The sequence below is a fragment of the Mastigoproctus giganteus genome, chromosome 5 (genome assembly GCF_048544385.1).
Source record: "Mastigoproctus giganteus isolate SK-2022 chromosome 5, ASM4854438v1, whole genome shotgun sequence".
Taxonomy (NCBI): domain Eukaryota; kingdom Metazoa; phylum Arthropoda; class Arachnida; order Uropygi; family Thelyphonidae; genus Mastigoproctus; species Mastigoproctus giganteus.
Window position 1 is genome coordinate 118,431,359 of NC_143579.1, and position 14,438 is coordinate 118,445,796.

The 14,438-nt window shown below is 36.9% G+C and overlaps 1 protein-coding gene across 1 annotated transcript in view; it reads right to left on the reverse strand.

Moving 5' to 3' along the window:
* LOC150085660 (protein Skeletor, isoforms B/C-like) overlaps positions 1 to 14,438 on the reverse strand; it is a 356,943-nt gene that overhangs the window by 48,478 nt on the left and 294,027 nt on the right. The window contains exon 9 of the mRNA XM_090373427.1: positions 6,249 to 6,440. Coding sequence (XP_090229553.1) covers positions 6,249 to 6,440 — 192 coding nt within the window. The remainder of the gene's footprint in view (positions 1 to 6,248; positions 6,441 to 14,438) is intronic.

A 14,438-nucleotide genomic window follows, 5' to 3' on the forward strand; every position in this document is an offset into this window, starting at 1 on the left:
TGTAGATATGTGTTTGTTTGTTATTTGGTTTTTAGGAGCATTAGCAACTAAGGCCATATTGCTCCGGGGATTTGCGGTGGTCATTCCCGACCTTTCCGCATCCTCCGTATTTGGTGGTCACGGGCTCGAACCCCGGTCTAATCAAGAAGCGTACTACGCACTGCCACTCCTGCCCACCTGGCTACGGAGGCACAGTAGATATATGCAGTTATATTCCTAGGTTATCAGAATTGTCATTTCGTGGTCATTCTGAATCTGATGTTTCCAAAAATTGTGGAAATTACGTGGAACTTGTAAATTTAATCAGTCAATATGATTGAAAGATTAGCAAATCATTTAAGTACAACTACAGATTTAGACATATTTTTATTTTCCTCAACTTTGATCAGATCAAAGTTTTCCATTTATGTACTATTTCTCAAAGGCAAATCCCAGTAAGCCTAGGTTCATTAGTCTTTGATTCATATAGTGTTGGCCAAAGAAGTTGGTCAAGATATACTCCAACAGGGATGGTATGGAAGGCTTTATATTTTTGTAGTGTCTTGGTAGAGTAGGCTTTGTCTTCTAAGGTAAAGTGGGGGGTCATGTGCTTCTACGTACAAGCTGTGAACTGGCAAAGTTCTTTAAGCACATAGTGCAGATTGCTGTGTTGCATGGTGTCGAGATCAAGATACTCTTTTTAGCTGAAGCATATGCTACAGCTCCACAGTCTGATTGTGACCAGACTAGAGCACGGTACAAATTCAGCAATGACTGCTCGTCAGCACCCCAAGATGTTAAGGATACTGCACAAAGGATTATTTAATTTATGGAGGTAGGTAATGTGCCTATTAAAATTTAGTTTAGTGTCAAAAACTAAACCTAATAGTATTATGTAATTTGAAAGGGTTCTAGATGAAGAGACTGCAATTTACAGAAGTGTACTGCTGAAGTTTTCTCTTCAGTTAGGCGATCCAACTTTCAATTTTAGTTATTGCCAATTGTAGTTGTCTTTTAATGTAGCCATATTTGACGATTGACAAGAAATAGCCTGTGTGTGTGTGTGTGTATATATATATGTTTGTAGTGTAGATGGAATGTTTTGAGTTATGTTGCTGGTACATAATGCAAAAAGAGTTGCACTTAAAATTGATCCTTGAGGTACTCCTTCATGCATGTGAATTATGGACACAACATTCTGGAACTGTATTTGAAAGATCTTGAGATGGAGAAAATTTTGAATGAATTGAGGCAGGTTATCTCTCAGTCCAAGTCTTGGAGGATTCCATATCTCCAGGTGGTGTCAAATGCCTTATTAAAGTTACCATTACTGTCTTGTTTTTTTAACAAAACCATTTTGAGTGTTAGCTTCAACTTTAATGTAGATATCAGTTGTATCAGACCTGTTATGGCAGAAACCAAATGGGTGGGCTGATATAGCATCCCGATCTGCAGTGATCCAGGTGAGTCTTTTGTGAACCATCTTTTCTACGATTTTTTCTTAAACAGCTGGTCAGATATTGAGGACTATCTTTCCCCAGTTTTGCTATGGCTACCACTACTGACCAATGCCATTCAGGATAAACATTCTATTTTAACGATTCTGTTGTAAAATTGCAGTAGTGTGGATATGGAGTTGGAGTTAAGGTGGCGAAGCATTATGTAATAAATACCATCTGGTCCACAGACCTATTTCGAGAATTCTGGATAGCTTCACTGAGTTCAGTAGCAGTGAATGGTATTTATATGAATATGATTGATTAGTAGCAAAATTAATTTTATATTGTTCCACAGACTGCTTTGTGTGACTAAATGTCTTCATAAGAGCAGAGGATGAGGAGGAGGCAGCAAATGTTTCAGCTAATGTCTGTGCAATGTCGATTGGAGAAGAAATGTCTTTTCCTTTCCAAGACAGGATTGGGGAAAAAGTTTGCTGATACTTTCAACTAAGGGTGTGGATCTTTCTGCAGATGGTAGAAGCAAATTGAATCCATGTATTCTGTTTTGCCCTTCCTACAAATTCAGTGAGCTTCAGCTTTTATATAATTGTTTATAAGATTCTTTATTGTAGAATTTTTTGTGAAAAATGTTCCATGCTTTATTTTGCTTCCTTTTAAGCAAGAAAGCAATCTCTTATCCACCAAGCATTATAGCATTTGTTTGTTAGTATTTGATTTTGGTATTGTGCTGGTAGCAGTTCCAAGTAGATATTCTATTAATAATTAATAGAAACCAGTAAGGATCAAGTGACTATCAAATTGGATTATATTAGAAAATTGTTTCCAGGTGGCTTGATGAAAATCCCAGGTAATTCAATGGTTGCCGGCAGCCGGCATAGTCTGTATCTATCTGTATTTTGCAAATTATAGGATACTGTCCACTCAATTCCGGGATAAGTGGACAAGGAACATATCGATGAGTCGAGAGCAGAACTAGATTCTGTGGGGAGGTGAATACACCTGTGTTCAATTAATGTTAGCTGATGATTGTCAAGTATAATTTGATGATCTGCCCTCTGATCCATGTTCAGAGAACCCCACAAAGGTTGATGGGCATTTAGATTACCTAGAAGGCATACAGGGTGGGGCAGTTGGTTTAGTAAATTGTCAAGATCTGTAATGGAGCATGATGTTTGGTAGGATATAAATGGAGACAAGAGTGAGGGTAATGCCAAGAACAATGCACATGGTTACTGCCATGCAACTAAACACCCCCAACTAATGTCAAATGTCATCTAGCTTGGTGTCCTAGCCTTAGACCAAGCTAGATGATGTCTGGCATTAGTCAGAGTGATTAGTGGCTTGTAGAGATGGCTGTAAAGCTGTGGTAACCCATATATGTAACAGCCTGTACATTGTACTGGTAGTGTTGTGTCCCAGTCATTTCAGTGAGGGCCTGCGCGTGTGTGCTGCGACAACATAAATTTTCATTCTGAGCAGACATTTCTTTGCAAGGTTCTCCTGTCATGTCCATCAGCTTTGGAGGTTTTTCTGGGTCATTGCATGATGGTTTCAGTCTGCTTCCATTTATGGATCACATCACCAATTACTGACCTTGGGTTCTTCAGTGCAGTTGAAATGCCATGTACAGACCAATTGCTTATGTGGCACCCTATTATCATTCTCCATCGTAATTTGTTAATTCCATTGATTGTGATATCTTGTATTCACAATCATACTACTATCTCCTCAAAGGTCTAACACTTGGTGCTTGTGTAGGATGTGATCAACTATCAGATTTTTTCATTGTTCATTTAACTAGAAAAGCTGCTTATCTGGAAAGGAAATAAAATTCACTGGGCGATGAACAATACCACACAAGCTTGCTCTGTGATATGGGATGGGGGAAATCAAGTTTCTGGGAGAGGATATCCTACATGTCTTAAACTAACAATCGTGTGAATAAAAATACTCTAAGATTAACTGTCTCCATGGGACTCAAATCCATACTACTGAGCCATACCATACATGCTTAAGTATGGCAGAATCAATCACTGTGCTAGGCAAAATGAAAAGTTTTCAAATATATATTGTAACATTGATTTATTTATGTATGGCAAGCATATTAGAATACATATTAGAATAAGAGGAATCATAAATGAGTTGTTAAATAACTCACAGGCAGTCCCCTATGTATGGAAATCACCAAATGGCTCTTTAAACAATGGAAAAAACCTTTTAGTATTATTAGTAGTATAGCAAATGATGCAAAAAAAACAAAACAAAAAAAAACACCAAGGTTATAAAAAAAAAACAACAAACAACAAAAAAAAAACAACAAAAAAAAAAACAACAAAAAAACCCAACACTTCCACATCAGCTGTCATCCCATCTAACAATTTGTCTAGTTTTTCCTTGAATTTATTCAAATTACTCACCTCTACAACACCAGATAGCAGTTTGTTCCAACAATTAGTTACTCGCTGGCCAGTCATTCTTTCTCAATTTGAATTTTTGCCTCCTCACGTGGGTGTAGTCTGAGTAAGAGGAATGATTTCATTGAATATTTTAAAACACCTCAATTAGATTGTCTTGTAGGCACCAAGTCTCCATTGGTAAGAGCACCCTTTTGCACCCCCCCCCCTGCTAATCTCATTGCTCCTTTCTGTATCTGTTCCAAAAAATCCACATCCTTCTCATAGGTTTCTTGGCCTGTATGGATTACTCAAGATATGGCCTGATGATTACCTTACACAATGGGATAATCACCTCCTTAACCCTGCTGGTTGGCAAAATTCCTGTATATTATTTTGGAATTACTTCTATCCATATGAAGTATCTTACATTTGTCAATATTAAACTAATTATCACTTCTCAGCTCATCTGCCTAATTCGTCTAGATCTTGTTACAATAGCATACCCTGATTACTGTGAATAATCATCCTGCAAACCTTCGTATCATCTGCAAATTTAAGACATTAAGCCTGATATGCCTTCATCAATATCATTAATAAATACAGAAAACGAGTTTAGCACTAAACCCCACTAATAACATTAGTCAAAGAAGAGCAGTTCCCACTAATAGCCACTCTGTCTTATCCCACTCAACCATAATTTTATCTCTAGTAGTAAAACTGTTCTTAATGCCACACTGCTCCAGTTTATATAGTGGTCTTATGAGCAACAGTATCAAAAGCTTTTCTGAAATCTAAGTATATGATTTCAAAATTATTTTTTGTATCCAGGTTCCTTTGTTATTGTGTTAAAGTAAACACTCAGATTGGTCCGACAAGGTCGTCATTTAACTAATCCATGCTGTGACTGCAGTATAACTATATTCTTGTCTAGATGGCCCTGCATTACTTCTTTAACAAGCAAGTCCATTACTTTCCATGGAAAGTAAAGTCAAGCTAACAGGTCTGTAATTACTCATATCACTCTTTGTGAACTGGGAATATGTTTGAACATCTCCTGTCTTTAGGGAACTTCCCTGAATTCAAGGATGCTCTATAATCATGGCTAAATGTGCTTACCTCTTTTGCTATCTCCTTTAATATAATTGGATTTTACCCCAAGTGCCTTTTTTTATATTTATCATCAATAATTTCTCTTTCATTTTACTCTTAGTTATCACAATATCATTGAGCTCCCTGTTATAATTTGATACATGTCTGGTATTCCCCATCTCTAAAAATAATTCCTCATGTGTGAATGTAGATGCAAAATTTAGTGTGTCATCAGCGACCTGAGCAGGATCATCAGCAATTACAACCATTCATATCTAGTGGAACAAGGTGATTCATCCCTTTCCTTCTAGTGTTTACATAAGTAAAGAAGTCTTTGCTGCTTATCCTTGAAATATTTGTTAAAGATGTCTTGTAATCGGCCTTAACTCACTTAATCTCCTGCTTCATCACAGATTAGTTTATATTTGCTCAAGGAATCTGTATTGGATAATTGATATGCATTCTTCTCTGCCACAAGTCTCATCAGTTCAACTAATTTCCATTCAGGTCTAAGCCTTGAGCAGTGTCTCTTAGTTTGAAAAGTCATAGAAGTTATTGGTCATTCAAGAAGTCTAATAGCTTCTATGGTTACATTCCCGATTGCCTCCCATTTAGAATTTGCTGTTGGTAACTTCATCAGTTGGTCCCACTGCATAGAATTTAAAAACCTGGCTGAGACCAATTTATGTAGTCACCTTTACAAAAGCAGTCTCTTGCCTTTGAGTAGTTGCATCTTTAAGTAAATCCCATGCAAGTACACCTGTTTTCTTTCTTTATAACTCTAACAGCTCATGTGGTTGCATGTTCCTTGAGGATCCCAATGCCTTGCTTTCCATGCTATTGCATGTTCCAAAGGAAGTAGTGCAAGAATCACTTACACCTTTGCCTATGGCTGCCTTTAAACTATTAGTCTGTGTATTCCCCCCCCCCCCCAAGCTAGCAGTTTGTTGACTCACCAAACTATATCAATAGCATCAGCAAATATTCTTGCACCTTTCCATTTTAAATGCATTCCATCCTTGTAAAAACAGTCTCTGTTAACGAGCACAGACCATGCAGAGAAAAATTCTACCCCATGAGCCTTGCACACTCACTCCAGGAGGGCTGAACTGATTGAGAAGCCTCCCATAATGTAATCCCTCCTATCGTGTGTGGGCAGAATTGCACATAATTTCAATCCTAACTCAACTTTTTCTTAATATGATCTGTACTTCTTAAGTAAATGCTCAGCTCACCTTTGCTGGTTTAGCCTATCTGTTGCAGAATGTATGGGAAAAAAGTTCATGTTTTATAACATATTATTAGTAATTTGTATAATACTTACCTGTTATTGCAGTATAACCTTTATTACCTCCAGTTGGTCCAATCTGTGCTCTAAAAGTAGTAACTCCAGAGATGATTTGAGGAGGCCATGCCTTGGATGCTGTTTCTGCATTGCTCAGCATTTCTTTCTGATTATATATGGATTTGCATTTATTATCAGGTGGGTTGCGTCCAAAATTTATTTTTTTTGTATCTAGAAAAGTGAAACATCTCACATTAGCAATAGTATTATAATACAGTTTCACTGAGGTTACATATGCAAATACAGAAATAGATAAAAATTACTGTTTTGTCAATATTTTTCTGCTTGCCAAAATGATGAATAAAGTTTATATTAAAAGTTCATAGAGTTACAGCCATTTTACTAATTTTTGTGGTAATTTCCACCCAAAAAAAAAATTCTGTTGTAAAATTATTGAAGATACTGAGCAGTTTTCTTGCCACAGCACGTATTCAAAATGGCCTTGGACAATGACACTTGCAGCACATCTTTGTGCTGAGTGTCAAACATTCTCAGTATTACCAGGAGTGTTTTGAACTGTATGATTAGCCAGTCACAATTCATTTGCATATACTTTTTCCATTTCTAAATAGAAATGAATAGACTAGAGCTCTTAGGCATCCTTGCATGTAAAAATAGTAATAGAGGCACATGATGCAAGAAAGCAAGCGTATGAGCTTATGTAGCATCTGCCAAAAAAAAAAAAATTCACACAATTATTCCCTCTAAAAGTTTGTTCAGTTTCTCCTTGAATTTATTTAAGTTATCAACTTTCACGACAGATGGAAGTTTGTTCCAGCAATTAACCACCCGCTGGCTAAAGGCAAATTTTCACACATCTATTCTACAAGTCTTTTCTCAATCTGAATTAATGTCCCCTTAGGTTTGTAATCTTAGCAAGTGGAAGAATCCTAACAGAATTCAGCATGCTCAAGGCCTTATACACCTCAATCAGATCACCTCTCAGGTGCCTAGTCTCCAGCCATTGCAATTTGTAGAACTTAAGCCTCTCTTGGTGAGAGGACCCCTTCATTCCCCTCACCAATCTCGTTGCCCTTCTCTGTACATGCTCAAGCAAATCTACATCCTTTCTAAAATGAGGCCTCGAGACCTGTATGCAGTACTCTAGGCATGGCCTGACCATTGCCTTATACAAAGGGATAATCACCTTCTTTTCCCTGCTAGAAAAGTTGCTGTATATCATTGACAAAACCCCATGACCTGCTCTGGAGCCTGTCTGCATTGCTCAGAAAACTTCATATATGACTGCACAATTACTCCCAGGTCTCTTTAATTTTCTACCACCCTAAGTGTAGTACCACACAGTTGGTATGTTCCTCTGGGGTTACTTCTACCCATATGCAGTACTTTGCATTTGTCAATGTTAAACTTCAGTTGCCACTTCTCAGCCCATCTGCCCAAATTTTCTAGATCTTGTTGCAGTAGCACACTGTCATTACTGTCATTGACAGCCCTGCCAATCTTTGTATCATCTTCAAACTTCGACACTAAGCCTGATATACCTTCATCAATATCATTGATAAATATACAAAACAACATTGAGCCCAACACCAAACCCTGTGGAACTCCACTAATAACATTAGTCCACGAATAAAAGGAAAATAAAAATCCATGGGATTCAAGTCTAAGCACAGAGGTTAGGCATGCCTTGACCTGTCTGACAGGCATTGACTAGCTTGCAATTTGTATTATACATAAACCACATGCAGGCAGATTATTTTCCAAAAAAATCTATGAAAAACATTGCTACCACGTCTACAGGGTAGTAGATGAACTCCATTCAAATAGTCACCAATGATACTAGCCATTATGTCAATGGAAAAACTGTTGCTATCATGCATGTTCTCACTGATACACATATAGCATTAATTAAAATGGCATGTCATCACCTATATATGTAGGTTTTGGTTTGATCACCAAAGGAGCAATATATGTGCTTACCATTTTCTTTACTGTTTACTGTGCAGTGTAATAAAATATCACAAAGTAATTTTTTTTAAAAGAACAAGTAGAAATGTGCATGCAGAAATTTGCCTTCACCCAGCGAGTAATGAGTAATTGATTTTGGAAGAAGCTTCTACTTAGTTCAATAAATGTAAAGGAGGATTGAATAAATTATTAGAGGGGATTTGCAAATGAAATGAAATGAATAAAAGAGTCCCTCTACTCCTTTGGCTAATGCTGTAAAAGCTTGTTTTCTTGCATCATTTTGGTAATAATACTAATTTTGTTATTCAAACTTCTCTTATCCAAATAGTTGTTTGCCAATATTCTGCCTTATCCACTGGAATATAAGCTAGCACTAATTCTGAGTAATAATGAACACTGCCAAACTCTCTTTTTCCTTTTTTTTAAACCCAGTTTTGCAGGAAACATTTCAAAAACATCTGTATGCATAATCAATGTAATTTTTTATAAAATTTTCCTTTTCCAAATCTTAAAATCCTAAACCAGTGTTTTTCTTTTTCTTAACTACAACCTAGACATGCCAACTTTTTCCACTTTCTTAGATTATAACCAAAGAAGTTCTGTACCATTTAAATTTTGAAGTATGTATTTAGGTTTTCCGAAGAAAACTTACTTATCTGGGATTGCACTTCTAACAGGTGCACCTCCTCTCAGTTTGTACCAAACCATTTAAATTTAAAAATTTAAATATCAGTCAGAGTGACATCAATGTCTATTTTTGTATTCCTTAAGTACCGATTTTACTTTTGGCCTTCAGCAGTGATAGTATCAGAATTAGAGAAATGTGGAGATATAGTCATCTAATTAACAGATATAGTTTCCTTTTATAATGAGTGCACTTGCTTTTCCAAGTATAATTAATGTAATCCCCTGTGAAATTTATATGCAGCAAACTGGCTGTGCTATGCAGAATCCTTTGCAGAAGCAACAGACTCTTTGTAATAGTGAAGGAGACATAAAACCATGTGGGCATTTGATAACTCAAGGCAGTGAAACATTAGTTTTCTTCAAGGTATAAGTTTCACTTGTTACAGAAGATTCTTTGTATTTGTGGGTGCACTGCTCATTTTATCTGAGCTACTGCATTAGGAAAATGATAATGGTCAGAAAATAGTATATATTATTACAACCATGAATCAGAGATTTTTAATGCATAGCTCACAAGCTACATGGTCTTGATAATAATATCAGGCATTTCCTGATTACATAGATTTCCTCTAAAGGTATTAATTTTCTTTTAACACAGGGAGGGAGGGATAATGAAATCTTTTACAGCTTTTGGTAGAAGGGTTTGGTGGAAGTTTAAGTTCAGGAAAGTGTGCAGTGTTGTCCAATAAAACAGGAGCTACTAGGTAGCAATTCTGAGAGATAAGAGAATTAAAAACTTCAAGATTGTTGTAATTATGAGTTAAATAAAAGGTTCTTTATAGTGAGTTTTCCATTCATATTTAATATTTTCCTAATCTATCTATGATACTTTTAATTTTAAATGACTCACAGTTGACAAATTGGCATATATACATATTGTATAAAATCACTTTATCTAAAAAAAGTGAAAAATTCCCTGGTACAACAGTTCACAATGAAGAAAGTATAAAGAAACTGATAGAAACTGGGGAAAATTATATATAAATTTAAACAAATTCTAAGTGATGAACAATCAATGTAACACACTTATTGAAGACAGTTGTACTACTATAAATTATAGTCTGTTCTCAGTGACAGTAGTGGTTTGCCACATATTACTCATTGGAGAGGTCTAGGATCAACTCACATTAATGACTGGAGGAATTTCTAAAGGTCACTTCAATCTCAGGCAGAGGGAGTAGGATTTCCTCTACGAGTCATTCTAGATTTTTTTTAGCTTGCACACAACAAGCAAATTGATCCATGGACACACGCTTGTACAGACATAATACATGGTGGAGCAATGTGGTCTAAGTTGCTGATACTCTTGAAACCAATCGCCCCAAAAACAGGAGGTTATACTTTTCTTCAAATGAGAAGAGGCACGACCTTGACCTTTCTCTCTTGGAATGTGTTCACAGCTCTGGGGCAGATTCAGGATTTGAGAAGGGAGGGGGAGGAGACACATATCAGTGATATCACACTGGATGACAAACATTAATTTTCCATGTATCTTTTTTTAAATATTTCAGGCTTAATTATTAGGTTTTCAAGAGTGAAAAAATATCTCTTGAAAGAAATTTGCTACATGGGGGAAAGAGGAGGGGCTTGTGCCCTTTGTAACCATAGCTGGATATGCCCTTGAGAAAGGCAGAATATTGTAGTCCATAATGGGAAGGGTTTTCAGTGATACATCTTTACAAATGAGACATTACCTTAATGCAGAAGGTCAAAATTGAGCACTCGGGTGCTGCAGATCCTTGGAAAACAAATAAAAATAAGCAAAGTAGGGTTGAAGGACATTCTTCTCTTCACAGGATCTGATTTACAGATAAACTTAATAGCAAAGTTAAATCGACTATGAACATGATAATTTATTTTTTGAGTAGAAATATTATTCTGAAAAATTATTCAAAAAAATTCTCACATGACAGCATTATAAACTTGTAAAGGATGGTATGTGAAAACTAGCAAAAAAAAAAAATAAAATAATAAAATAAATAAATAAAAATAATATATACATACAGCAGAACCCCGTTAATCCGGACTTTCTGTTAATCCAGCCTGGATTTTCAGTCAGGGGAAAAATTCTATCGAAAAAAAAAAAAAAAAAAAAAATTCTGTTCACTGACATTTCGAAGGGAGTTTAAAATTTAAAACAGTAAAAAAGATAAGAAATCAATAACAAAGAACACCGCACGCACAAATTGCAACTAACATGATACGTGCAAGTGAGTAGGGAGTAACAAGTTATGAAACTTATAAAATAGGAAAGAAGAGAACGTTCTGAAAAATTTATGTTTTTGATATGACTGAAGATTTCATGGAAGGGGGAACACATTTCACCATAATAACGTAAAAACCTACAGAATTCCAGCTGTCGGTATTATCGCAAATTCAATAAGATCGTGTTTACTATCTGTTTATAATAAATTGCACTAACAGAAAAGCCTAATAAACAGGGGACTGCTAATTGTTTTTACTGTTTTATGGTTGTGACCTCCAGAAATCTGACCAGACTGTGGTATGGTCGGAGACAATCGTAGGGTAATCTCGAATGCTGGCCTATTCAGTTGACAGCTGCAGCTAGCATTGTTCACACGTACACCTTACTTCAGTTCTTTAGTGTGTTTTTACTTGTGTTTTTATTTTATTTTTTTATTTTTTTGTAGTTTTGGGTTAATGTGCTTTTTTGCATTGATAAGGGGGAAAGTTTAAAAAAGACCACTCTCGATATAGGGTGGCAAAACAAACTGTTTCGATTGGAAAAGAAATAGGAAATCAATCAAACTTTTGTGAAAAAATGATGGCCAAAGACAGCTTAGGAAATAGCTACCATTAAGCAGGCAAAAAATGAAAATTTGGACAAGGCCTTATACATTTATTCCTCTGTCAGGCCCAATCCTTCAATCAAGGGCTCAGCCTTAACGAAAAGTTAGGAGGTGACCAGTCTTTTACTGCGAGTTTGGGGTGGTTATCAAGGTAGAAGGAGCGTCATGGAATCCGACAGCTCGGAATTACAGGTGAGTCTTTCTGGTGATTGTGTTGCAAGCGAAGAATTTAGAGTACAGTTTCTCAAATTTATTAGTGAAGAAAGTATAGTTCCATCCCAAATTTTTAATGCTGGCGAGACTGGTTTATTTTTCAAAATGTTACCCAAAAAAACACTTGCCTCAAAACTTGACTCTTCAGCTAAAAGATATAAATCGAGTAAGGAAAGAGTGACATTGCTTTTGTGCCGTAATGAGTCCAGGAATTTAAATTTACCACTTTTAGTCATAGGAAAATCTGCTAAGCTCTTAAAAATGTGAACTTAAATTTCCCCCCAGCTAAGTAGATGTCACAAAAATCAGCTCGGATGAGCTCAGCTCTTTTTATAGATTGGTTTTTCATCTCATTTGTTCCCTTAGTTAAAAAATGTTTAAAGGATCAAGGACTGGAAGAAAAAGTAGTTTTATTTATTGAAAACGCTCCAACCCACCCAGCAGAAGAATAACAGATTTTTTTTTTATTTTACGAACACCCCAAACACGAGAGGTATTAGAACCTATGGTACTTAGTACCATGCTTGGGTTGGAGGTTGAGAAGACGAAAGAAGATATTTGTTGGCATCAGACTTGAACTTATGTAGACTGTAATTTTCAGGAAATACGTATGAAGGAAGGTTGTTCCAGAAAATGGCAGTTGAATGAATAAATGAGGAAGATGAAAAGTTGGTTCTTTGAGTTTGAAGTTGGACAGTGAATGAATATTGGCTGGTGGTGGCATGTGTTCGAACTGTTTTGAAAGAGAGAGCGGGAGTTATAGTAGCCAATTCAGAAGAACAGTGCCCATGGAAGTATCTGTAGAAAAGGCATGCAACAGAAACAGTACGTCTATGAGACAGCGAGTGGAGAGACTCTGTTAGAGATGAGTCATCAATTAACCTAATTGCCATCCTCTGAATGGAATCTAGAAGCCTGAGAGAGGTTTTGGATGCACCGCCCCAGATGTGGCAACAGTATTCCATGGTAGGGCGGATTTGCGATTTGTACAGAGTGAACAGCTGTTTGGAAGAAAAGTAATGCCAAGAGTGAAAAGAGAAGACCAAGTTTTTTAGAAGCAGAGGAAGCAATATTTATAATGTGCTTGTGCCAAGAGAGATTAGAAGTCAGGATAATCCCCAAAAGAGATACATCATCTTGCATAGAAATTGGAGTGTTACTAGAGCAGAACAATCCTTTTCACGAGATATAAGACAGGGCTGAGTTTTAGAAGGACTGAAATTAACTAAGTTGTCTTTGCCCCACTCAAAAATTACTTGGAGATTGGCATTTAAGGAGTTGGTAACGGATATTCGAGAAGTTGAAGCTGATTGAGCAGGGCAAGGTTTCTCAAATGGAAAGTGGAATGCAATGTGCTATCGTCGGCAAAACTATGGATAGGATTTCCAATCAATGGAAGAAGGTCATTAATATACAAGAGGAAAAGAGTGGGGGAAAAAACTGAACCTTGAGGGACACCAGCATTAGTGGAGTAGTTAGAAGATAGAGAGCCATCTACCATCACCCTCAGTGAGTGCTCAGAGACAAAACTGGATAACCAATTACAAAAAACAGTTGGCAAACCATAAGATGGAAGCTTATTTAGAAGACCTTTATGCCAAACACGATTGAAAGCCTTTGAGATGTCAAGAGCAACCGATGCCTCCGTAGCCAGGTGGGAAGGAGCAGCAGTGCGTAGCACACGATTCTTGATTAGACCGGGGTTCGAGCCCGTGACCACCAAATATGGAGGATGCAGAAAGGTCAGGGAATGACCACCACATATTCCCTGAGAAATATGGCCTTAGTTGCCAGTGCTCCAAAAAACCAAATAACAACAACAACTACTTATGTTTCACCAAACTTTTCCATTGAATTTGTGTAATGGGTAATATAAGACAGAATATCACCAGTGGATCGACACTGTCAGAATCCATACTGCCAATCTTTGATCAGCGGGAAGGTTTCTAGGTAGTTTAAGAGTTGGCGGTTAATCGATTTCTCCAATACTTTAGAAAGAGGAGAAGTAATTGCAATGGGACGATAATTGGATAGGAGGGATTTCTCACTGTTTTTAGGAACTAGCTGGATATGAGCAAATTTCCAAGCAGAAGGAAAAACACCTTTAGAATAAGAAAGTGAAAAAAGACGGCAAAGAACAGGGAGTAAATTCAGGAGCACAGATTTTGAGAACAAGTGGAGAAATACCATCCGTACCTGGAGCTTTGTTAGCATAAAGATTCGTCAAAATCCTTCTGCCATCCTTTTGACGGAAGAGCACAGGAGGCATTGAATGGAGCCTGTTGGGAATGGTGGGAGTTGTTTTACCAAGACCATTAATACAAGAGGTGGAAGGAATATGAGATGCTAGCAGGTCAGCTTTATCCTTGGCTGAAGTGATAACAGAACCATCTGGTTTTGACAGAGGTGGGAGCAGAGATGGGCAAAAGTTGCGGCCAATAGCTTTGGCAAGAGACCAGAAATCTCGGCTAACATTAGACAAGAAGCAAGTTTTCTATTCTTAGCCTGTTCAAAATCTAGTTTGGACTGA